At 45.3% G+C, this 26,129-nt stretch overlaps 1 protein-coding gene and 1 long non-coding RNA gene across 2 annotated transcripts; both read right to left on the reverse strand.

The window, feature by feature from the left end:
- Nucleotides 1-1,086: 1,086 nt before the first annotated feature.
- LOC102916998 (uncharacterized) lies at nucleotides 1,087-3,738 on the reverse strand. Its single transcript, XR_443174.4, has 3 exons — nucleotides 3,593-3,738; nucleotides 1,781-1,888; nucleotides 1,087-1,586 (listed from the first exon to the last, which is right to left on the reverse strand). It is a non-coding gene; the product is annotated as an uncharacterized LOC102916998 (long non-coding RNA).
- A 6,076-nt stretch (nucleotides 3,739-9,814) lies between these two features.
- On the reverse strand, nucleotides 9,815-24,959 carry Ms4a8 (membrane spanning 4-domains A8). The gene is made up of 7 exons (XM_076560007.1): nucleotides 24,809-24,959; nucleotides 22,870-23,071; nucleotides 20,638-20,760; nucleotides 14,462-14,521; nucleotides 13,521-13,658; nucleotides 10,852-10,965; nucleotides 9,815-10,260 (listed from the first exon to the last, which is right to left on the reverse strand). Exons 2-7 carry the CDS (start codon nucleotides 23,068-23,070, stop codon nucleotides 10,153-10,155), a joined length of 744 nt encoding a protein of 247 aa, XP_076416122.1. The 5' UTR covers nucleotide 23,071; nucleotides 24,809-24,959; the 3' UTR covers nucleotides 9,815-10,152.
- Nucleotides 24,960-26,129: the final 1,170 nt, after the last annotated feature.

Raw genomic sequence — 26,129 nt, forward strand, 5'->3', positions numbered from 1 at the left:
TGATACTTAGAAATGGGTATGGGTTAGGAGGGGTGGGAATGAGGGGGTCCACTGGAGGGAGGAAGCAGGGGTTTCCTAGGAATGGGAGCAGAGAGTGAGGAGAGGCCCAAGCAGGTGGTCTGCTACAGAGCTAGGATGAGACTGGGAGGGGGTGGGGGGGGTGGAGGAGCTGGATTTGGAGGATGGAGGGAGAGGTGAAGATCTACAGTCAGACTACCTGCTTAGCTGGCTGCAGTGGCATGCTGGGGCCCAAGGAATGCGGGTTGGAGTTGGAGGCTGGGATAAAGTAGGGGGAAGGGAGTTTGGAGAGGCAGATCAGTGTGATCTATTCAAAAGGGGTGGGTTGGGGGAGGGAGGCTTCAGCAGGTGTTCTGCTAGGAACTGGGGATAAGACTAGGGTTTTGGAGGAGCTGAGGAAGAAGTGAAGGGCTGTAGTTAGTCCACCTGCTTCCCTGGCTGGAGTTGCATCCTGCTATCTTCATGACCGGAGAGCTCCTCTAAACATTTCCGCTTTGGACAGTTCCTTTTCTTCTTTTGTTTACAGAAGTTTCTTTCCCCCAATGTTCTCCTGCCATCCTCCCACTCAATTTAAAGCATCCTGTAACAATCCAAACTCCCTTTTGGTGGGGCTGCTCTTCCTTCTCTTGGAGATAGCCTGGCAGTTCCCGTTTCAGTGAAGCTTTGTTCTTTGACCTCAGTGCTGCTCTAGCGGTCCAGATCGCTCACAGACTTCACAAGAATAACGTTTAAGTGATCATTCTGATGCTTTCTCTCCCTAGAGCCCTTCCAAATGTGAAGCTCCAGGGAAGTTCCCATCCCTGGCCTTAAATGACTCACTCAAATGCTGCTTCTTTAGCTGGCTAGCTTGGCTCTGTGCTTTCCTCATCCCCTACTGTATCAACACCAGAAGAAGCCACATCCGTCACTGTCACTGTGTTCATTCTTTCCCTCCCCCATGCTGTTTTGTGTAAGAGAGAACTGTTTACAAAGTATCTCTGCAGAAGCCACAAGTTTCTGGAAGTCGAGGACTACATCACAGCACCTAGTATCACCCTCTTCTCTTCTATGAACAGAGCCTCACACATATCAGGTGCTCAATCCATATTTATTAGGTGAATGAATGATAACAAGAATAAAATTGGATGACTAGGTAGTTGTTTTTCTGTTTTACAAGTTCACAAGCAGAAAGCCAAATACATGGTATATATATGAAACCATGCACATGGATGCTGACAATACATAATGCATGAATACCAGCTGAATTTTCATCTTCTTAGTGAAGACTGGCAGGGCTGAGCTAAAGAATATCATGTTGTTAGGGTTCATTTACCCTAATACAGGCAAGGCAAGGGTCTACTTCTGAGCTTCACCTGTACCCTTGAATGCACTTACTGTGAGAGATATCTCCCTAGGGTTTTAGGAAAGGAAGAAGCGGAATGATGTACATCTGGAAGGGAGATGATTCATTTTAATCTTTAGTCTTGCTTAGAATGCTCGATCTCTCTGGAATGATCCTGTTGGTATCTCTCTTCATTTGAGTTGTCCTCCATGTTTGCTATGGTGATTGGGGACCGGGAAATATGTACCTAGGAAACACAGGCACAGAGAGCTTTAGTAATAAAGATGCAAGAAGGATGTGCAAACTTGTAGGACTCAGACACTGTATGACTCTTCCTGCCTCTGGACAGAGAGCCAGAAACAGGAAGTCCCTTCTAGAGACCACCCTCTTAAGGAGTATCTTTCTCCCCTTCCCCCCTCCCCAGAGAGCCTCAGGACTCACTTCAGTGGTTTGATTGTAGGTGAATGAACAGCCATTCCTAGAAGAGCTCTGAACAAACAGCACTAAGCATAAGAGGAGTAAACCACCAAAAACCATTATCCCAGAGACCTGGAAATAGAGTGAATGGAGAGGACATGAAGGCTGATCTGGATGCAGGAATGTCTGAGCATAAACTGTGACTTTGCAATGGGTCACCTCTATGGCTTTGGGAACTCTCACATCCTCTCTCAGGCCCATAGGTAAAAGTCTCTCTGGGTCTTTGAGAGTCTCCAGGACAAATGAAAAGGAACAGCTACTTACTCCCTTATATCTAGTGCCTCTGTAAAGAAGAGGAACCATCTTTATGTGAGGCAAGCACCTTGGCAGGTTGCTCAGATAGAGAGGGAGGCCTGAGGGTGTGGTCTTGTACTCACAGAAAAGGAAAAGGCTGGAAAGGTGATGCCATCCAGAAGGAGGTCGCCTACTGACAACTTTTCAGACTGCCTTGCAGAAGGCCCAGAGCTGAGGCAGTGATGGTGGGTGGGGCCACAACTTGATTAGAAATGCTTAGCTATGTATACCTCTGGCTTTCCAGTTAAACCTAACATGTTAGGAACTGAGAGATAGATCTGGATGGGGGCCAGTCATCCTTTGCTCTGCTTCTTAGTCAGGTCACAATGAATACACCTTTTCTACCTTTCACTATTACTTTGTTTAGTTGGTCTATTTGGGACTGGTAGGCAAATCTAGACGTTTAGAGCCCGACAGCTCTCGTTTCTAGAGTGAAACAGAGTGGCTTCTCTGGGTAAGAGTGAGTAGGATGTGAGGCTATGGACAAGAACAGACAGAAAGCGAGGTGGTTAGAGGAAAGAGGTTCCATGAGCAACATTGGGGGAAGCAAGGCCAACATGAAGAGAACACAGAGAGAGCAGGACCTTCACCAAACACCTCCCCGGGGAGAGGATGATTTCAGCTCCAGACAGGGCACCTCGGCTTCAGCAGAGGGGAGTTTTCTGGCTCAAATACAAGCCTCTGCCGTTGCTCTGAGCATCTAGAGAAACCTAGATCGTTTACAAGTCTATCCCACAGAGATATTTTGAAAAGGGGAAGGAAGTGAGGCCTCTCTTTGGATTGAGAAAAAGAGTCAGTGAAGTGATCCCCAAAGAAGAGGAACCAGGAGCAACCTATGCTTAAGTCCTTTGCTCAGTTCTCTCCAGAAATTCCAATGAGAGAGAGAGAGAGAGAGAGAGAGAGAGAAAGAGAGAGAGAGACAGAGAGAGAGAGACAGAGAGAGAGAGACAGAGAGAGAGAGAAAGAGAGAGAGAGACAGAGAGAGAGACAGAGAGAGAGAGAGAAAGAGAGAGACAGAGAGAGAGAAAGAGAGAGAGAGACAGAGAGAGAGAAAGAGAGAGAGAGACAGAGAGAGAGAAAGAGAGAGAGAGAGACAGAGAGAGAGAGAGAGACAGAGAGAGAAAGAGAGAGAGACAGAGAGAGAGAAAGAGAGAGAGAGACAGAGAGAGAGAGAGACAGAGAGAGAGAGAGAGAGAGAGAGAGAGAGAGAGAGAGAATCTCACAGCTCCTGGGGGATCAGGAGCTTCATATGCCAATCTAGTGCCTTTTCTTCCCTATATCACAGGCTTGGGTTCAAGCTCTGTGGACTCAGTTGGGACATACCTACCCCACAAGAACTCTTTTCCTGGAAAAGCAGACACAGAAATAATAAACTTCATACAAGCTTTCAAAAATGGAAGCTGATACTCATTCCCTCCAAGACCAGTAAACCGGCCAGCTCACCCACTATAGATTTCCCCTTATAGATCAAGAGGTACTTACCACCGTCATCTTGCAGCCTTGGTTGACAGCCAGACTGTTGCTGGTCTTCTTGGGTTTCTATATATATTTGAGAAAGTCACTTTCACTTTCCCTTTCCCTTTGAACTGCTTTGGAACAATCATTTGTTAAGTTAACATGGACCAAAATATCCCCGGTCTGAGAACAGTCTGTGCAGTTAGTTGGCTTATCCCATAAGCAAACAGAAAAATCCCCGAACACATTCTCAAATAGCTGTTTCCCACCTAAGGAATTTCTTGCTTGGTAAAGAGTACAGTGCTAACCTGAGACAATTTGCTTCATCTTTGGCTATAGAAATAAATAGACATATTTAAATTCTTTTTTTTTTTTTTTGACTTTTTGAGACAGGGTTTCTCTGTGTAGCTTTGTGCCTTTCCTGGGACTCACTTGGTAGTCCAGGCTGGCCTCAAACTCACAGAGATCCGCCTGACTCTGCCTCCCGAGTGCTGGGATTAAAGGCGTGCGCCACCACCGCCCGGCCATATTTAAATTCTTTAATCCACATACCAATTTATTGTACAAGTAACATGACTACACATGTCAGTGGATATTCTCCAGGGCTTTCTAGGGTGTGGCTTCAGGCTTATTCTCACATGTGCATCACCTGTGTTTGCATTGTGGGTCGAAGTTAAAGAACTTGCAGAGGTGAGCACAGGGAGGGTATACCATTTGAAGGTGCAGGGGAGAACTGGAGTAGTGCTGGAACACACTAGATATTGCCATGAGCCGGAGGCTAGGAGAAGCCCAGAGGAGAGTCTCCTCACAGTCCTCGGAAGGACCCAGCCTTGCTGATACAAGATCAGACTTGCCTGAGATCAGACTTCCAACCTCCGGAACTGAGGGGCCATCCATTTAGTAAGCTATCCTTTTCTTGTCACTTTGTTACTGTGGCCCTTGAAAGCTCAGAGAGAGTTTGTGAAAATCCTGGTCACTTAGTGACAGGGCAGCAGCCACTGCTGGCACATCCACCTGACATGTTAGATCGGGGTTGACGGAGGTTAAAAGGGAGCAGAGGCAACCCTCAGCAGAGGCAGACTGTGCTCTCATCGGAACAATGGAGGCCGTCAGACTCTCCAGGTGTGGAGCCTGTGCACTGAGGCACAGAGGGTTTGGGCGTTTTTAAAGGGCAGAGAAGGGACTTCTAGGGTGGAAGATTCTATGGGGCGGGGCATTGGGGAGCTCTTGTCAACAACAGTGGAGATTGGTCTGTTGGCCTTGCCCGGAGCTTTCAGGCTCCTAATTGTCAGATGTTATCAACATGTCAATGTTCCTGTGAGGAGTTTCTCAGCTCTTAGGTCATTAGTGCTTCCCAGGGATACAAGAGCAGATTTACATTGTATTTGTCCATACTTTTTTTTTTTTTTTTTTTTTTTTTTGTAGCTTTGGCCTTTCCTGGAACTCGTTTTGGAGACCAGGCTGGCCTCGAACTCACAGAGATCCGCCTGCCTCTGCCTCCCGAGTGCTGGGATTAAAGGTGTGCGCCACCACCGCCCGGCACATACTTATTTTTATTTTTAGCTCACCAGCTTGAGGAAAGTACCAAAAATTCCAGTGACCTTTTTCCCCCCTACTAGAACTAGGATAGACTTCTCTGTTCTCATAAAATATCTTCATTACCAACATCCTAGGCTACCATGGGCTGCACAAGTGTGTCCCAAATTGTAATTCTGCTTTTTATTTATTCATAAATAAATTTAAAATTAGAAAGTCATATCTCAATTTTTTTTTTTTGATTTGACTTTGGAGATTTCCTTCCTGATTTTTCTAAAGTTTTACTCAGCAAAGCAAAACTGTCCAGAGGGTGTGGTGGTTTGAATGAGAATGTCCTCCCCCACAGGTTCATATATTTGAATTGAATTTTTGGTCCTTGGTTGGTAGAACTGTTTGGGAAGGATTAAGGGGTTTGTCCTTGTTGGAGGAGGTGTGTCACTGGGGGGTAGCCTTTGTGGTTTCAAAACCACAGCATTCCCTGCTCTCTCTCTCTCTCTCTCTCTCTCTCTCTCTCTCTCTCTCTCTCTCTCTCTGCCTCTCTTTCTCTTCTCTCTGCTTCCAACTTTTGAGTCAGGATGTACACTCTTAACTACTGCTCCAGTGCCATGTCTGCCTGTTTGCTGCCATGCTCCCCACTATGATGATCACAGAGTATAACTCTATGAACCTGTGAACCCCCAAATTAAACGCTTTTATTTATTTATTTATTTATTTATTTATTTATTTATTTATTTATTTATTTAAGCTGCTTTGGTCGTGGTGTCTCTTCAGTGCAACAGGACAAAAAAAACAACAACAACAACAACAAAAACCAAGACAGGTGGAGGTCACCAAGTTGACAGGTGGCAAATCAACACAGCTGTCACTCAACACAGATCTTGGTCCCTTGCCTGTTTCTGTCACAGAGAACTGGAGCAGGCTTTCTCTTCTCGGTAACCTGGTCTCCTCGCATGCTTGTGGCCTTTTCTCTGACTTGCTTTGTTTTCCCACTTGTGGTCTCAGTGGTGCCTCTGCAGAGCTGCTTCCCACGTTCTTCCCGCATGATTATGGAGAACAGTCAGCTTTCACTTCCACCCTCTACACTCCGGCCAGTCACTGGGATCAGAGGAGGGTGCATTTCCCATAATCTTGTTCCCTCCACATATTCTGTCCTAAGGTCTTTGACCTGTCCTGTGTCCTCAAACCACAGCTGCCATACATGTTACTCCTTCTTATCAGCCTTTGAGCACTTAGGAGTGGGGCCTGGTTGCCATCTGCATGGACAGGTATGTAGAGACCCACAGAGGTTTCCTAGTGAGAACTTCCTCAGGGTCAGAGAATCTGAGCTTGCTTTACCTAGAAGGGTTGCTTAAGGGTATGATTTGACCATGAACACGGTCACCAGGTGTTTGAAAGGGTCTACACTTGGCTGTGCAGTGTGCTTTGATCTAGCAAGGGGGAGGTCTTTTGCTCTGCCCCTTGGCATTGTTATAAAAAATCCCTTTGGAAGAGGCAGAAGGGACTGCTGGGTTTTGATCCAGGTCCTCCTGAAGCTATCCTGTATTTCTGTCTTTCTCCTCTTAACTATCTTTCTATCTAAAAGTTTCTTATCCCTCTTTCCTCCTCATAGGAACCCTTTAAAAGGTGGGAGGCCGGCCTCCCACACAGGTATTTGGTGATTGTGTAATGAGTGAGCAAATGACCAAGTCTAGTGGACTTTACCCATGAGCTGTTGAGTCTGGCTGGAGGACCAAGGTTGCGTGCTGTGGGGAGAAGGAGTGAATGGCTCTTAGACAGGATTGTGGGGCTTCTGAATGGAGACTCGTTCTTTGGGTACTGGGGGCTCTCATGGGTCCCTGAGATAGGGATTACACAGCAGGTGAGTGTATTCTAACTCTAGGAACTCAGGACGTCTTTGCATTGGAGGAAATCAATGAAAGACTCTAAAAGAGCTTATGAGGATTCTATCTGTTAATATTTACCATTTAATAAATGAAGCAGAGATGTCTATGATATGTTTGTTAGCTGTTGAATTAAAAACACTTCCTGTCAGTGTAGATAAGCGTCTTTAGTGAAAAATAGCCATTTTCCAAAATAAAAATTTAGTAAGAAGATAATTAGTTTTTATCAGTTGGTGGGAGGAGAAATATCTGTGGTGATAATCTAATTGTACTGAATTATTATTTTGATTGTATGTTAATAAATAAAGTTGTCTGGGAGTCAGAGCTATTAGAGCCATAGCAAGAGTGTGGCGGTGGTGGCACACGCCTTTAATCCCATAGATATCTGTGTGTTCAGGGTCAGAGCTATTAGAGCCATAGCAAGAGTGTGGCGGTGGTGGCACACGCCTTTAATCCCATAAGATCTCTGTGTGTTCAGGGATACAGCCAGCATTGGAGACATATGCCTTTAAGACCTAGGGGGCTGTACATTCAGACAGTGACGAGGCAGTCATGTGTTTGGGTTTACAACCAATGAGAAGGCAGAACAACATACTTTAAAAAAACGAACCGACAGGAAGTAGGTCTCTTTTCGCGAAGCTGGGACAGCAGGAGGAAGGGTGAGATTTTAGCTCTGAGCTCTGACTTCTCGGCTCTCTCTTTTACATTGTTTCTGTGTTTCTTATTTAATAAGACGGTTGGTTACATCAACAAATATCTTTGCATGTCCCATCACTAGGTTCATGGATGAAGCCTCTGAAATAAGACAGAACAAGGGAAAAGCATATGTATCTACTTACTATGATTCTTTCTCTTGACCTTTGTAGGGAAGCAAAGACAAGATGATGGGAGAATTTGTGGCTATTTCTGTGCCTGGTGTGTTGGAGATGTGGATAGTCATGAACTGGGTTTGAAAAAAAAAAAAACCTTCTGGGGGCTGGTGCGATGGCTCAGTGGATAAGAGCATTGGCTGCTCTTCCAGAGGACTAAGAATCAACTCCCAATGCCCACATGGTGGCTCATAACCAGCTGTAACTCCAGTTCTAGGAGATCTAATGCCCTCTTGTGGTATCTGCAGGCATGGTATGCATATGCTGCACACACATAAAGACAAAACACCCCGTAAATAAAAATAAATAACATCTTAAAACAATTAAAAAAGGGTGATCTAAGGTGATGAACAGGTGAGCTTAGCATGGCCTGTTTGCCTAATGTCTTCTCTCTGTCTTCAGACAGCAGGATGCCTTTCCTCTAGGGGTCCACAGGGTCCTTGAGTGAGCTCCATGTTCAGGGGGATGGACAAGGGAAGGTGAGGATGACCTTCTTCCTGCTTACAGGTTTTCTCAAGTGCCTGATGACACATTTTGGGGTGGTGCATCCTGAACCTCATCAGGTTTATGTATATCTTTCATGCCTGGCCCAACTGAAGAAATGTAGATTCTCCCATCTGTTCGGTTTTAATTGTTTTTGTTGTGGATATAGGAAGGAAACCTGGGTCTGTAAAATTGTGTGTTTGTAGGCAAACTTACATGCTTGCTTTCTTTTTGGTTTTATGGACTGACATTCACAAAGTCCTCATCAACCAGCTTTTCAGCTCTGAATAGATTACAATGTGTTTATGGGTCTGAATCCTTCCAAGACAGTAGCTAATTGGTCTCACCACACAACAGCAGGGGAGTCTCATTATCCTGATTTAACAAAGGAAGGCACTTCCTGCAGAGAAGTTAAGGGACTAGTTCCAGGCCAGAGCACTGAATCTAATCACCACTGTTATCTTCATTGCCCTTAATTTTTAACATACTAGGAGGGCACGCTAGCAATCCATGCCGGTCCTCCAGGAGCCCAGGGATTAATAGACCTTCTGTGTAACTATCTCTCAGAAACCTAAGTAGTGGAATAAATACTTATGGAACTAAAAAAAAATTGTGTGTTTGGAAGAACTAGTCTTTCACGGCCCTTTGAGATAATTGTTGTTGTTGTTTTCTCCTCAAAAAATGAGTTTTATTTCTCAATCTTAGCATGGTTGCCATTTTGGGCCAGAGCCTTCTTTGCTCTGGGGATGTCCTGTGGTTGCTGGGTGTTTAGCATCACCCCTGGTTCCTACCTAGCAGATGCTATAGTAACCCCCCTGCTGCTGGCAATTTTCACAACTCATCTTTTAATATTGCTGATCCCATCCCTCATTATTGGAAACTGAAACCCCCAACTTATGTGCTGGTTTCTTATAAATGATATCTGAAATCATATTAGCAGACTTTACATGGTCTATCTTATAGGCTAAATATTGTACCCCTAAAAGTCATATGAAACTCAACTTACTGAACTCAGTGGTGCCAGTATACAAAGACACCAGCAATTTTAGGGGCTGACCCTCTATAGAGGTCTCCCAATTCTTTGCTTCCTCATTCCTTGTTGCATCACCGACAGAATAAATCATATCCACCTCTGTGTTTTTTTTGTGTTTTCTCCCCCTGCATACTGCTCTAGATTAGCAAAAAATAGAGTTGTTTTCTTTTCTTTTCTTTTCCTTTTTTTGAGACAGGGTTTCTCTGTATAGCTTTGGAGCCTTTCCTGGAATTCACTCTGTAGCCTGGGCTGGCCTCAAACTCACAGAGATCTGCCTGCCTCTGCCTCCTAAGCCACCACTGCCCAGCTCAGAGTTATTTAATTTTCTTCTGAGGCCAGCAGTTTGCTTATCCATGAGGTCAAGAACTATGTCATGTTCATACCTTGGGCATTTCTGATGCTCAATATATATTTATTAAATGATTGAATGATTGACAGAGGGAAGTTTGAGTGATGAGATAACTATTTCTCTATTATGAAAACTATTTTAGGCAGGGAGTACATGGATGTGTGCACACCAAGACTGGCGTAGAGATGGCTGTCACCATACAGATGCACCTGTCTTGGGAGGACATCTTTGTTTAATCCATTTCAATCTCCCACCTTACTCTAGTAGATAGCCATCAGGACTTGCTGGAGTGAGGTGAAGCACAAGTCCACAGTGTAAGCAGTAAGAGAGACATTTCGCTCAGTTTGTCAGAAAAGGCAGAACCTGGTTTTATAGGAGCCTAGGCAAGGGAGGATGTCACTTGGTCTCAGTGAAAGATTCTTCTAGAATCTTCAGCTTCACCTATTTGAGTCTTGAACTGCACTGGAATAACTTGGTATTGGGTTCGAAGGTTCTGGGAAGACCACTGGGTTTGTTGTGTAGACATTTGGAATGACCACATCCACCTGAAAAACAAAGGCATACAGCAGATGCACACTTCACCAGTGCTAGAGCAGTCCTCTGGAGGTTCATTGCTGGAAGCCTACACTCCAGCACTGAGTGGCTGAGGTGGTGGGGCCGGTAAGAGGTGAGGTCTGAGGGGTGGCGATCAGGCTGTGGGTACCACTTTCATGAATGGGTTTATTCTTGACTCAGGGAGAGGGCTAGTTTTCACCAGAGGATGTTGTGATAAAGCAAGGCCACCACACATGCTTAAATCTTTCTCAACTAGGCCACTCTTCTTTTCCTTCTCTGCTGTGTTATAACCAGGCAGAGAGTACTCAGAAGTACTCTAGGGCAATGCTGTTTAGATACTCCGGCCACTGGAATTGAGAGGCAAGTAAACCTCTTTATTTTACAAATTACCCAGCCTAGCGATAACAACAGAGAGTAGACTCAGGTGCCTCAGTAATAAAGGCAAGTTAAAGACAAACATTGGGACTTGTAGATATTCTTCCACTTCTTCCTCTTGAGCAGGAACAAAATTCACAGAGACCCTGTGAGTTTTCTATCATCTCAGGGTATAGTTCCACCCACAAAGGAGCCCCAGGACTCACATTGTTGGACTGACAGCAGGCCACTTGGCAGCCAAAGTGGGAAGACACACTTGCGATGGAGAGCTCCAAGATGCAGAAGATGAGCAGTACACCAGAAAGAGCCATGCCTATTGTCTGCAATCAGAAGAAATCTGAGGGCATCAGGGCTGGGCTATGAGTTTGACAAGATTCTGCAATGGAGCATCTGGGTGGCCTTGGCAAAGTCTCCCTCCCCTAGCCTTATAGGGACCAATGTCTCCTAGGTCTTTGTGAGGCTAAACTGTGGGTAGAAAATGGTTATTTTATCATCCAATGTAGCAGCCTTTAGGGGAAGAAGGGTTATTGGTTAAGGAAATGCCAAAAAAGATTGCATCGGGGTAATTTCTTAATAAAATGAGTTGAGTCAAGAATACACATGACCTTGTGTGCCAAAGGCATCAGGCTGGATGCCATGCCAAAGAGAGCTTTGAGGAAGCCAGGGTGTCAGGGGGTGGGGGGCAGGAACAGGGGCAGGGGCACAGACTGAGATGAGAGATGCGGTGGCTAGGACCCCCTCTACAGTGGGAAACAATGTGGGAAACATGGCTGGATTCTGGATGCATTCCCAAAGAACCACCTGGATTCCTTAAGAAACCAGCTGCGAGGTGTGAGAGAGGGGTCAATGGCTCCTTCATGGTTTTGTCTCCAGCAACTGAAGGATGGAGCTACTTTATGAGATGGGAAAAACAAAAGCGTGCTTTTGTGCTGATAGAAAACCTCTAAGAAAACGGAGGACATAGTGTAGAAGAGAGGAGGGGGGAGAGGGAGCGGGGAGGACTTGGTCTGCTGGGTGAGGCTGTGGTCCATTGGCAGCTTGACAGAACGTGCCCGAATCTGCCCATTTAGTTCGGTCACACAGTCCCTGTGGCTGCGGAGTACTAGATTAGTGCTGAGGCCCAAACTGAGATGTGTTATTAGCGTAAAACAACCTGGACTTCAAAGGGTCACTACGCAAAAAGAAAATAGCCCGACCCTTACTGCACCTTAACTAAATGCCCCTCATTTTTCCCACATCCAAGTCCCACATTAGAAGAATCCTTCCTCCTCCTTGGCAATGCAACCCCCCCCCCCCCCCCCAGCTCCTTTTGTGGCAGGCCTGTGCTGTGGACCACAGCCTCCTCCCTTCCTCGACCTATAAGACTGGACCTCTACTCTGCTGTGTGGGCCTGAACTATCCCCAAAGTCTTTACCATGCTGCCGCCTGTCTGTCTGTCTGTCTGTCTGTCTGCCAGTGCAATAACCACTCTTTCTGGACTCCCTCATCTACTGAGACCTGGAGCTGAGTCCCCCTGGAGTGGCTGGAGTAAACAAAGAACCCGCCTCAGTGCCTGTCTCTGTAGTCCCTCCTCCAGCCATAACTTTGTCTTTCAGTAGTGTATGCTACCGAAAAATTTAATAAAAATAGTCGCAGTTTTCAGTGTGGCAAAGAATTACATATGCAGCCCACATTCTATTTCTGTTAGACGGTGCTGGTTGCTAGTGCAGGCGGGCAGGTGACAGTTGTCAGAGCTGATTCTGCTCTTGTCTGGCCATGCTTGTTCATGTGCTGTTTTCTGTGGATGCTAAAGGCCTGCTGTATTGTGACAGGACTTGTATGTCCTGCAAAGCCTAAAAGCCCATCTGGCTCTGCCGAAAACGTTTGTTAGGGTTTGGCAATCCTAGGTTCCCCTTATGACGCTGTCACAGGGCCCAATCTTGTTAACATCCTGATATTTGCAAGAAAATGGATGCAACTGTAAGGCATTATGATAAGAGAAATAAGCAGGTTCAGAAAGATGAATGCTTCATGTTTTCTCTCATATGTGGAATCTAGATTTTAATGTGTGTGTGTGTGTGTGTGTGTGTGTGTGTGTGTGTGTGTGTTTTGTAGGCCATAACACTAGAAGTGGGGGATCCTGAGAAGGGAGGAAAACATCATAAGGGAGGTGGGGGATGGAGAGATGTTTCAGTGGTTAACATTACTGGCTGCTTTTGCTGAGGACTTGGGTTCAGTTCCTATCATCCACATGGTGGCTCATAACTATCTGTAACTTCAGCTCCAGGGCATCCAAGGCCCTCTTTTGACCTCAGTGGGTACCAGGCATACATGTGGTACACAGACATACATGTAGGCAAAACATTTGTACACATAGAATAAAATAAATAAGTCTTTAAACAATTAAAAAAAGAGAAAAGCAGGCAGAGCTTGGACTAACTGAGGGGAAGAGAGTGAACCAGCTGGAGGTGGAGGGGGGCGGAAAGGGACAGTAGGGAAGGGAACAACTGAGGACAAAGGAGGATGACAGGTATGCATAATGATGAAACCCAGCACTTTGAATAGAAAACTAAAAAACTAAACTAAACAGAAAGGAGTTTTCAAAGGAGGAAAAAAATGTTTGTCGAACCCTGGTCTACACAGCAGGCAGGAAGGCTGGAACTGTGGAGGGCTACTAAAGTTTTGTGCATCATCACGTTGAGTTTTTCCAGTGCTACAAGGCAGGCACTGTTTTACAAAGGCAGTGAAAGCTGAGGAAAGGCTACAGCGGAGGGCTTTAAACCCTGTCCTGACACTAAAAGCATTTCCTTTTCTTCCAGTGCTCAGCGGGAAGTCTTGGTTTGCCAGGCTCTTTCTGGCATGGTCTGAACATAGCTCAGTGGTTGAGGACACTCACCGTGCTGCTGTAGTAGTAGTAAGGGTAGTCATTGGGGTAAACATATGTTCCCGAGATACTCATATCTGTGATGAGGAGTATGATGCCCACTGCTGAACAGATGGCGCTGAAGATGTTCAAGCCCACGCTGCCATTCAACTGGAGGAGACACACAGGGTCAAGGTGGGAGAGGACGTTGAGTATAGCTGAGGCGTGCAGATTCAGCCAGCAACCCTCCCCCATTTGTACCGTGCTGAATTAGACCGCACATCCTCTTCACCATGGTAATCATTTATCAAAGTCATAGTTTAGTGGCCAGAAGCACTTTATGAGTCTGGACAATGTACAGAAAGGTATGTCTAGATATGTTAAACTTTCCTTTCTGAATGTTTTCCAATACAGCTCATCTGACTGTAGGATCCTGATCACTAGGAGACAGTTACGCTGGGTAACCTGCTCATCAAGGAAGCAGAGCTAGTACACTGGTCCATTGCTAGGGACAAAGCACAAAAGCTCTTTCCACATGGCTCTTCAGAGTTCCGTTTCTAGATTTCTTAGTGAAGCAGGCGCTAGGACCTTTACTGGCCCCTGCAGGAATGGCTGGAAACCTGCTCTATGTGCTATGGGCATACTCTGTGTAGTGTGTCCTGAGACAATGGGAGCTTTGTGTCTCCTCCTGTGAAGGCCTCCTATGCAAGCTAGTCCTCTCTCCCTCCATCTTTCTTCCCATCCTGACATTGTCCTACCCCCCACACCCGTGTGTGTGTGTGTGTGTGTGTGTGTGTGTGTGTGTGTGTGTGTGTGTGTAGTCTGTGCCTGTATACAAGGGATAGTGTGCAGGCGAGTGCCCTAGGTCTGTCTTGGTGGTGCAAGACTAAGGGAAGGATTGCTTGTCAGTCTTATTCCTCACTGCAACACTATAGGTCCCGAGCTGGGACAGACAGCTTCAGAATGTGACTTACCAGGCAAGAAGAATTGGGCTGATTCTCTGCCGCCACGGAAAGAGATCCTGAAATGATAAACTTGTACACAAGATTGGGAACTTACCATGAGTTAGGCATCATATTCCTTAGGAATCTGATTCTGAGAACAGATAGTCTCTCACATACAGACTTACTTATGGGGACCCCAGCTCTACAACGGTAGAAAACGTGTGTGTGCTGACTGGCTAAGGGACAGTGATAGGATAATCAGGACTTTAGGATTCACCCGAACACGTTTTAAAGTCTAGTTTGAAACTTACATGATCTTTGGTGAGTTAATAACCCAAGTCTTTGTTGCCTCATCTGAAAAAATGTGGACATTCATATCTTTTTAGGTATCATTGTTGTAACTTATGCCTCATATGTACTGTGTCTTGTTCATAGTACTCAATTGATGTTACCCCATCTCCTGCTGTTTGTTTACACATCTTCACCATCTGTGACTTTCCAGGGTCTATATCAGGATTCATGGAGGGAAGAGGAAAAGGGTGCTGACTTCTCTGGGTGTTCAGGTAGGAGTTCAGCATTAGTCTTTCCTGTTGCATGCCTGAATGGGCTCTGTTCAGTCATGTAGATGATAATGAATGCGAGTCTCAGATGCTGAGCATCACACAAAGGGAGAATTTCTTGCCAATATTGGTGCTCTGCAGGCAATGTGGCTGAGGGATCACTTGCCATTGTTTGCCCAGTGTGATAACAGTGGTGGTCTGAGAAGGAGCCGCTAAGATTTCACACACTCTGCTATCTGCTGGGTTCTACTTGAGGTGCTTTAAGACATGGCTCTGTTGAGAGAACATCCACATCTTACCATTCATTGATTTGAAGTACACAATCCCAGTATTTTTAGTTTATTTATAGAGTTGTTCAATCTAAGTCGAGAACATTCTCATCATCCCATACCCAGTAGCAATCTTGTCCATATCTTCCTTTCTCCATCTAACACTACTGTTATTTCCTTTTAAAAGATGGGCAAAATCTAGGTGTAGGAGAGATAGCATTTTCCTCAGCAGTGTAGCCCCTAGTGAGTTGTCATGCTCCAGGAAACACCCTGTCACACATGCTCATACAAGCAACCCTAATTAAACTCAGTGGGTCAAAAGAAAAAAAAAACAAACACCACGAAAGTAGGAGGTGGACTAGTTGGGGAAAAACAGGGGTCAGCAGGGGTGGGGAGAGGGGTGAAAGAGGGCCGTGGGGGTGAATGTAATCACAGTATATTGAACATATGTGTACAATTTTAAAAGTGAATAAAGCAGATTTGAAAATACAGGCAGAATGAGGCTTATGGACTTCAAACAATTCACTCAAAATCATCGAGCAAGTAGCAAAGCTTGAGATCAAAGTCAGGTAGCTTGACTTCAGACTCAATGTCTTAGCCTTCATCCTGTGTTCCCACTTGGGGCAGAGGCATAGTTACCTAAAATGAAAAAATATTTGGGTTGCTTCCCTTCCCAGGAAAATGTTCTATTTTTTTTTCTGTCATTGGAGAAACAAGTCTCAATTTCACAGCCTTTCCCTTATAGAAATGTGTTAGGAAGCAAGGGCGGAGAGTTGGATTTTCATGTTCTTGTTAGTACACTGGAGAGGTCCCTTTGCTCTGGAGGAGGGCATTGGGAATGGACGGGGACTAGGAAGACAGAGCTGGAGTGAGAGAGTGACAAGGAACAACGACAAACAATGGCAGCAACAAAACACGAGAAGACAAAGGGAGGACAGTTGTGACCTTGAAAGACCCTAGCCCTTCAGGCTTACACCCCCAAGCCTCAGGAAAAGAGAAACTTCAAGCACCAGGAAATGAGAAACTAAAAATCTAGTTCCAAGGGCAACCTGACTCAGCCATTGTTCAATCTCCCCTGCAACCATATAACAATATAAAGAGATTTCTGTTAAGAGATGTGCTCAACTGTGACTGGGATAGTTGCAGGTGTTCCAGGAAGGACCACTGTGACCTTTGTGTAAACTCCACTCCCACCCTGATATCCCGCCTTGAGGTTTCAGGAAGAATGTACCTGTTGACGTAACTGTACCCCCTCTGTGATCACTCTGTAACCAGACCATGATCTTGTGAAACGAAATTGTATGGAAATTGTAATCTTATGGCTTTTGTGGGTTTTTCCTTTAAAAGCCCCCATGGGGCTGCAGTAAGATGCGGTTCTTGCTCTTAGGACAAGAGTTTGCCCTTCTGTTACAGAAGCTTCAATAAATCCTCGTGCTTTTGCATCAACTGGACTGGAGTCTGGGTTCTTGGGGCGCCCACTTGAGACCCTAAACTTTGGGGTCCAACAATCTGAGGGCCAGCAGGGCTGTTGGGATGCCAGGGCACTTCCTGGTGTTCCACCAGCACTCAAGGGAAGCTAACAGGACACAGCAAGCCAGTGAGTAGCTGCGACACTATGAGATGTTTCAATACAGGTCTATCTATAAGCCCAGGGATCTGTAGAGGGTTGGGAGAGAGAAGAGGATTGAGGTCCATGCCCAGGTCAGTTCAGAGTCCGAAGAAACTGCAGCCTTGAAGGATGAGTCATGAAGAGAACTGAGTCATGAATGTGGGTCAGAGAAAGAGGGAACAGGTTCTCTGAAGGATACATCCTTATGGGGATGGCAGAGTGCCAATCTGTTTTCTTTTTATTGTCTAGGAAAGGTTGGCATTGGTTGACTTCTAAGGTCCTTCTGGAGTTCGGATATTTATGGGAAAACGTATTTGAGTCACAGGTAGGTGAGGGAAAAACAAAAAGGAAAGGAAGTTGGAGAAGAGCTGTGTGTGTGTGTGTGTGTGTGTGTGTGTGTGTGTGTGTGTGTGTGTGTATTGGGGAGGTACCAGGAAAAGAGTCATAGAGTCCAAAGGCAATAAACTGGCATACAGGAAGGATTGTATTTTCGTGGAGTCATAGATCACCTCGAGAATCTAATAAAAGCCACAGACCTTTTCAGAAAAAGAATTCATAGCTATTTTGCTAGATATTCCACTAAAATGGCCTCTGAGTCCATCTATGGACAGTGAATTAGACATCTCCACTGCTGGGCCACAGACTCTACTGACTATTGAACAACAACAACAACAAAGTATTTTGAGCTTAGTCTTCTGGGTGTCTGTTGAACAATGCTTGAAAGCCTAGCTCCAGTATCATTTTCTTTGTGAGTTAAATGCTGCTGTTTCTGGTTGATGATCTACAAGAAATACCTTGGACAAGAGCGAAGGGAGAGAGAGAGAGAGACAGAGAGAGGAGAAAAGAGACAGGAGGTGGACAAGGCCTGCCTTTTATGAGGAAACAGTGAATGCACACAAGGAGTGCTGGCCCTGTTGTATGGTATGACTCTAAAATACAACATTTGGTTCCCTGTCTGGGAAGGCTCTCCTGGCAGTCTGAGACATGCTGGGACCCTGGAACCTGGTCCTCCCGCAACAGCCCTACTTTGCCACCTAATGGATCACTGGGATTCTCCATTCAACACTGATGATTGGTAAGCCTCCAGCTTCTGGCCATTTCCCATGAATGAGGCTTCATTTCTCGAGCACAGTCCTCTCCTTGCCTTTTGGCATTTCTTGAAGTCCTGGTACCAGGTGTCTGTGTCTCAATCGGGCTCTTAGCCCATTGGCCCCTGCTTTTTTTGGATGATGGTCCACTGAGCAGCTGTGCCTCTTTGTTGGTCCTTGGTGACTCTCTGGGATGCTAGAGATTCCAGCCTTTGGACCCTCTCTACCTCACTCATGGAAAATGCTCCTACCTCAATGTCTAGCACTTGATTTAAGGGCTTAACTTATCTATCTGCCTTTCCAGTCAGACCTGGTCCCATACTTCTTAGATACCAATCAAAATGGCCACTTACCAGCACCCTGGTATTTTACAGGACCTTTGCGACTTCTGCCATGGATCCAATAGGTGGAAGGGGGTCCCTTACTTTCAAGCTTTCTTTTATCAAGTCCCTACTCCGACGTAGCCTTTCATTCTTTCACTCTTTGCTCCCCCCCTTCCCTCAAACCTCTTGCACTGACTCTGTTGTGTGTGGCGTGTTTGCTTAGCGGCATACCTTGGCATGGCCGCCAAAGGTACCCACTTCACACTAGGACCCCATCAGCCTGCTCCATCTGCAGGAGATCTACTCTCTTTCACCTGCAACAGATCTGCTTTCTCATTCGCCGACAGCTTTGCCCTCTATTCAGTACCAACAATGGGGTTTCTGGTGGGCTTACCCGCCTCTGACCATTCCCCTGCATGTGAGACTGGCCTCAGTATTTTTTGGACCAGGCAGTTGGGGAACTGAAAGCATTTTTCATTTTCTTTCTTAGGAGTACCTGGCGGTGCCACCATCAACTTAAGTTTGGGTATTTCTTCTTCCTCCTCCATCATTTCTTGGGTACTTTCCTCTGGTGGCCTTCCATCTCCTGAGGAGCCACCCGCCTGGCTCTGCTTCACTTATTTTTTTCTTTGTGCTTCCAGGATTCTTCTGGGGACATTTTTGTCTCTCCATTATCTACAACAGGTTCTGAAAGTTCCATGCCAACAGCTGAATTTGAATCTTCACACAATAATGACTGTTCTTGAGAGGACTCCACAGGTGCTGGTTAAGTAAATTCTTGTGAGCTCTGGGGAGTGGACTTGGATTCACCTCGAACAACATCTTGCCAGGTCCAAGAAGCACCAGATGGTTCCACAGAGTCTGGACCCAAAGTGAAACAGCCAGCCACCCCAGGACATGGCCAGTACCCCAGTTTTCTCAGGTCACCCAAAGATGTTTGACACCTCCCCAGGCCAGCAGGAAGCAGTCTCAAGAACACGGCATCCTCATCCCCACCTCACCTGCGACCCCTTTCTAACCCCTTTTTATAATAAACAAAAGAGAGAAATGTTAGCATTCAGGCATCTGTACTGGCCTGCCCCTAGGGTCCTCACAGGCTATTTCCTCAGCTGCAGCCACTAAAAGCACCTCCTGTGAGCATTCGCCATGTTTCCTTAAAAAAAGCGGGCCTTGCCCACCGCGCATCTCTTTTCTCCTTCCTCTCTCTCTCTTCCTTCGCTCTTGTCCCCAGGCACAAGACTCTGCCCCCTTTTCTGCCACTTCTCTCTTCTCCCCTCAATAAACCTCCCAGTGGGCCCAGTTGTATGGTGTGACTCCTTCCTGCCATTTTAAAAATACAACAGGGGGTCGGGGATTTAGCTTAGTAGTAGAGCACTTGCCTAGCAAGCGCAAGACCCTGGGTTCGATCCTCAGCTCCAAAAAAACAAAAAACCAAACAACAACAACAACAACCCCCCCCCCCCAGATATTACCTAGATCATCTAGGAAGACATTCTCAATGAAGAATTGTGTACATTTATTTGGCCTGTGGTCGTGTCTGGGGAGGATTATCTTAACTGTTAGTTGATGTGGGGAGACGAAAGTCACTGTGGGCAGCACCATTCCTTAGACAGGGGTTTCTGACCATGTAGGAGTTGAGAACATGAGTTGAGCCCAAGCAAGCCTGTAAAGTGAGCATGCATGCATTCGTTTCTCTTTGTTCTTGACTACAGCTGTGATGTGACTAGCTGTCTCAAGTTCCCAACACCTTGACTTCTTTTCAATAAAGGACTGTACCCTGTAGTCTGTAGCTAAAACAATTCTTTTCTCCCCCTATGTTGTTTGCCAGGCTATTTTTATCACAGCAACAGAAATGAAACTGAAACAGGGAGGTATTCGGGGAAGGAAGGGGTCAAGTGGGAGGGGAGCAGGGGAGCAAGAGAGGAGGAGTGTCAGGGAGAAGACAAGTAAGAACAAAGTCTGAGTGAAAGTGCTATAATAAACCCGTTACTTTGTACGCTAATTTAAAACACCCACCGCCACCGCCACCGCCACTGCCAGCGCCACCAGCAGCACCGGCAGCAGCAGCAAAGAGTTGGGACACAAGACGGGCACAAAGGGAAGACACCAGGAGAGGATGGCTAGCTGTAAGGTTAGGAGAGACCGCAGTGGTGACTACCAGCTGACATTCTGGTCTTGGATTTGCGGCCTTCAGAACTGGAAGATGACACACTTCTATAGTTTGGAGCTACCCAGCCTATGGCACTTCGTTATAGTCTATCCCAACTCCTTTTCCAACTAAGACATTTGAGCAAGAACCTCCATGTTCCTGAACAGCTTGGCAACATGGCCCTGAGCATCAGACTGGAGCTACTCACCCAAACGCCTCCCCAGAAGGGGAAGCCTCCGTAGAGGGAAACAGGTATATAGTACCCGGAGAGGTTGGTGATCATGATGGAGCCCATGCCAATGTGCACCAAGCCAATCAGGATCTGGATGGCCTGTCAGGAGAGCCACAAGCTGAAACCTTTGCCTCTGAGTTCTGATCTTGCCTTTCCTTTAACTTCCTTTATATTTTAATACCCATTTGGTTTCCCTGCTCTAAAAAATAATGTGAGAAACAATATAATAAAATTAAAGCTATCTATAATCAAACCCATCCTGGAGAAAGCAAGCATTTACATTTTGTTATAACCTTCTATTATTCTTTTTCAAACATGTATCTTGGTAACATAGAAACAGTGTCTCTACACTTTATTAACTTAATATTTTATCATGAGCATATCTTTGGGTCATTACATTTTCTTTGTATTTGTGTGTGTGAGTTTGTACATGTTTATATGTGTATGTGCATGCATGTATGTGTGTGTGTGTCTTGCAGACATGTTGTAAAAAGCATATATATTGTTTCCTTAAGTTTATACTAATGGTACATTAATAACATTTCTCGGAGTAAGACCCAATTATTGCACAAAGAACTTCCTTGTTCCCTTCATAGTTCCATAACATTCTGTTTGTTATTAGTACAATACAGTGACTTGACCAATGTTAAATGGATGGATAGTATACTGGTTAGTTTTAACTGTCAACTTGACACAACATTGAGTCACCTGGGAAGACAGTATTGATGAGGAATTATCTAGATTAAGCTAGACTATGGAAATTTATATGGGGGATTGCCTCCATTGCTCATTCATGTAGGAAAATCCTGTCCATTGTGGGCAGCACTATTCCCTAGACAGGGGTCCTGAACTGTATAGGCTAGGAGAAAGCTATATGAGAGCTAGAAGGTAGCATAGATGTATTAGTTTCCCTCTGCTCTTGTTGTGGATGTGATGTAACCTGATTCCTATTTGACTTCCCTGGTAACCTGAAAGTGTAAGCCAAACAAACTTCTTCTTCCCATCTGTTACTTTTCATCAGAGTATTTTACCACAGCAACAGAAACAAAAATAGAATAGATAGTTCGGTTGTATCCATCCTTCTGTCTCTATAAGCCACACTGCAACAAATAAACCTAGAGGTAACACATTTCTTGTGCATCTTGGCTTATTTGGAGGCTAAAGTCTCAGAAATGCACCACTGGAGGCTTTTTAATATACAAATTGCCTCTTTTTAGATTTCCCTAAGCAAGATTAGAGCATGAGCTGGGTTTGGAACATGGGCTCTGGGTCAGAACCAATGCTTGTCACTCATGGATTGCACAATGAAGTGGGCTCCCTTGTGCTATTTAGGTCAGACTTTCAGCCATTGCTGCTTGTCTGGCCTGCTTGCCTTCTTTCTGTTTTGGGCAAAGACTTGATTTCAGCAACCTTGGGCTTCATTCCACCTTTGGGAAACTTTGTCCTTGTTGGACACTCTTACTTCCTAAGCTATAGCAACTAAATGCATAGAGGCAAAAGGATCTACATTCAAGATCACTGCTTTTTGGCTGTTTTTTTTTTTTTTAATTCTTTTTTCCTAAATGCCTCAAATCAGAAACTACAAGGTTGTATACTGAGGCTCCTTGTGATAAAGAGATTTACAACAGACCTGGGTTTTGCTAAGTCAGCCCTACCTGATTTATTTGAAGTTTCTTTTCTTTCTTTTTGTTTGTATTTATGTATCTATGTATGCATGTATGTATATATGTGTGTGCACACATGTGTATTTATATATGTGTGTATGTTTATGCATGAGTGTGAGTGTGTGGTTTCTTGGGCACTGCACATCATTTGTGTGAGTTATGTGCGTGTGTGAGGACGTGAATGATGAGGCTGACATCTACCTTGGATATCCTTCTCCAGGAGCCATTTACATTTTTTCTTTGAGACAGGGTCTCTCACTAGCCTGGAATTCACCAAGTAGGCTGGGCTGGCTGGCCAGAGAGCTGCAGGGATCTGCTGGTCTTTACCTTCCTGGTTCTGGGATCACAGTGTGCATCCCCACAGCCAGCTTATGTAAGGTGGGTTCTAGGGACGGCACTCAGCCTGCAAGCACTTCCCTAAGCACTTTACTAACTGGGCTATCCCATTCTGCTGCCTCTTATTTGGAATTTCTGTTCATCTATCTCAAACCCCTGCTTTCCTCTATAGTACGGCCTTGGGCTCACAAAGTGAACTTTCACTTACCCCCAGGACTTTGCCATTTTTCAAGACTTTCTGCGCTGTCACCAAACCAGGTGGATTCCCAGGAATTACGTGGATTTGAGGCTGGTTGCCTGGATACAGAGGCACCTGAGTCACAGTTCCTGGGACCACGGGGTAACCGTTGGGGGGTGCCACCACATATACAGAGTTGACCGGAGGGCCTGGTGGAGTCATTGGATTCATGCTGATGAAAAAAAAACATGTGCAACAGAATCACTCATCACCTACATACTTGTGTTTTACAGTTTTAAAAAGACTTCAAGAGGCAGGGGAGGCAGCTCCATCGGTAGCTCCTTGCCGCACCAGCATGAGGATGTGAGTTTGGATCTTTGGCACCGTTATAACCTTGAGAAGACTTAGCAGGTGAAGGTACTTGCTGCCTCATGACTTGAGTTTGGGCCCTGGGACTCACATGGTGGAAAGAGAGAACTGGTTCCCCAAAGTTGTCCTCTGATCTCCAAGCACATTTAGTGGCACATGTCTGGCCATACACAATAAGTAAATATAATGTAATAACAATAATTAATAATAAAAACAACTTTGTTGTTATTGTCTTTATTGCCAGGAGAGACAGGGAATCTCTAGGGCTAGCTGATAGCCAGTCTAAAAGATAAGATGAACAGTGAGTGAAGAAAACACCCTACATAGACCAGTGGCCTCCATACAGATGTGCACGTATGTGCTTGTGCACCTGCGTACATGCACGCACATAGGACATTAAACACTTTAAAATAACTGGGAATGAAGCCAGGTGTGGTGGTGTACACCTTTAATTCCAGCACTCAGTAGGCAGAGGCAGGCAGATCTCTGTAAATTCAAGGCTGGCCTGGTCTATAGAGTTAATTCCAGGACAACCAGGGCTACACAGAGAAACCCTGTCTCGAAAAAACAAAACAAAACAAAACAAAACAAAACAAAACAACAAAACCCAACCAACTAAGCAAGCAAGCAACCAACCAAATAAAAAAACCCAACTGAGAATGACTTTTTCTTGAGCAATTCAACCCCATGTATTCACTAATCCCATTTTAGAGACAATGTTAAACGTTCTTTACAGGACTTGTTGGGCATGCCAGGCAGCCAATGCTTTACAAGGCATCTCTTTCAAACTTAACCCCAGTCCCACAGATAAATAAAGTAAGGCCCAGAGAGGTTAGGTGATCCCAGAAGACAGGTTGTGCCTTTTCCCTCTTTGCATGTCTCCTGGTGTTTCAATCTTGATTTGCATAGATTGGAAATCTATCCTGAAGAGCCACAGTGGAAGGACTCTTGGGGAACATTGAGTTCAAGTCTCTTAGACTTTGGAAAAGAAACCAAGAGTGGGGCTTCTCCAATGTCATGTACATATTAGAAAAATGGAGGTCCTTGTGCTCAAGAAAAGTTCACTGTCAGTGTAGCGCGTGTGTGAGTGTGCATGCGTGCACGTGTGTGTATGTGTGTTTTGTCCTGCTCAATTTTCTACGGCCACTAAAGAAGTTACGTTAATTTCTTTATCTATCATTTTGTTTGTGTGTGTGTGTGTGTGTGTGTGTATGTGTGTGTTTGTGTGTGTGTATGTGTGTGTGTATGTGTGTGTGTGTGTGTGTGTGTGTGTGTGTGTGTGTGTGTGTTTTCCATGTCACACATTTGGAGGTAGAGGATAACTGGTGGGAGTTGATGTTCTTCTACCAAGATCTGGTTCCCAGATCTCACTCTCATGTTGTCAGTCTCGGTGGCAATAACTCTTGCCCACTGAGTTCGTATGCCTTTAACATTTTCTTTCCTTCTTCCACTTTACTTTTGGAGCAGACACAATAAACCGAGTACAATACATCCTTCCAACACCTTTCATCCACTTATATTGCCCATGTCTCACTTGACACAAACCCCTTATCTCTGTCCCTCAGTGAGCCGTACAAAATACTTGATCATGGACACTCACCTTGCTGTGCCTGTTGCCAAGTAAGTCTCTCTTGCTCCTGTTCCCAACTCTCTGCTGTGGAAAGCTTGCTTCCCTAGAGAATGGCTGTGCCCTGTACAGTTGGACGATTCATTTAGAATGATCCAAAGTCCACTCCACTTCTTTCCTGGGTGGGGGCTGGCTCAGCAGATGTTCAGAGCTCCCACACCCACATTTGCTTCCTGCTTTAGTCACGGAATCAATTAAATACAGTTCCATTTGTCAAGGGTTTCATGATGCCTGAATGGATAAATGAGGTTGTGTTGGGTGCTCTAGGAGACAAAAGAATGACCTGGGCATTCAGGACTTGATGTACTGGGCTGAGATAGAGGACAGGATGAAATCAATTTCACAACCAAGAGATAGGTGATCCCAGGAGAACACAGAGAGAGATGATTGATGGGCATTGGAGTGCTTAGCTATTTGAACTGAAAGGAGAAAAGTTGGAACCAATGGATAAAATGAAACTTACACTCGACCCCTATATATATATTTAAATATATATATATTTAAAGTTTTATTTATTTTATGTTAATGAGTGTTTTGCCTTTATGTATGCTTGTCTACTATGTGTATGCAGTTACTACAGAGGCCAGAAGAGGGGCGCTGGATCCCCTGGAGCTGTTACAGATGGTTGTGAACCACCATGCAGGTGCTGAGAATTCCTGTTGGCATATAAGAGACACTCAGAATCTCACTGACTGAGCACATAGAGACAAGGGGATGACTGGAACTTTGTAAGTTGGCCAGGTGAAAGAACATTATAGACAGAGGCTATGGAAAGGGACAAAGCCTAGGAGAGAAGAAAGCACAAGACAAGCTTTGGGCAGGCTCACACAAGGCACATTGAAAGTAAAAGGATGAGAACCCTGATGCAGCCAAACCTTGTGAATGCCCATTTCTACCAGATTTGCCCCTTAGCTTTTTTTTTAATTAAAATTTTTTATTCATTTTGCATACCACCCACAGATCCTCTTCTCATCCCTCCTCCTGCTTCCCCTCCACCTAACCCCCCTTCTCGCCTAAACCCCTTCCGCACTCACCCCCCATCCCCTTCTCTAAAGGGTAAGTCCTCCCATGGGGGAACAGCAAAGCCTGGTGCGTTTGGTTGAGGCAGGGCCAAGCCCCTCCTCCTTACATCAAGAGTGAGCAAGGTGTCTGGGCATAGGTAATGGGCTCCAGAAAGCCGGCTCATGCACCAGGGATAGATCCTGATCACACTGCCAGGGGCCCCTCACACAGACCCAGCTATGCAACTGTCTCCCGTATGCAGGGGTTCTAGTCCAGTCCCATGCAGGTTCCA

The sequence above is a fragment of the Peromyscus maniculatus genome, chromosome 1 (assembly GCF_049852395.1).
Source record: "Peromyscus maniculatus bairdii isolate BWxNUB_F1_BW_parent chromosome 1, HU_Pman_BW_mat_3.1, whole genome shotgun sequence".
NCBI lineage: Eukaryota > Metazoa > Chordata > Mammalia > Rodentia > Cricetidae > Peromyscus > Peromyscus maniculatus.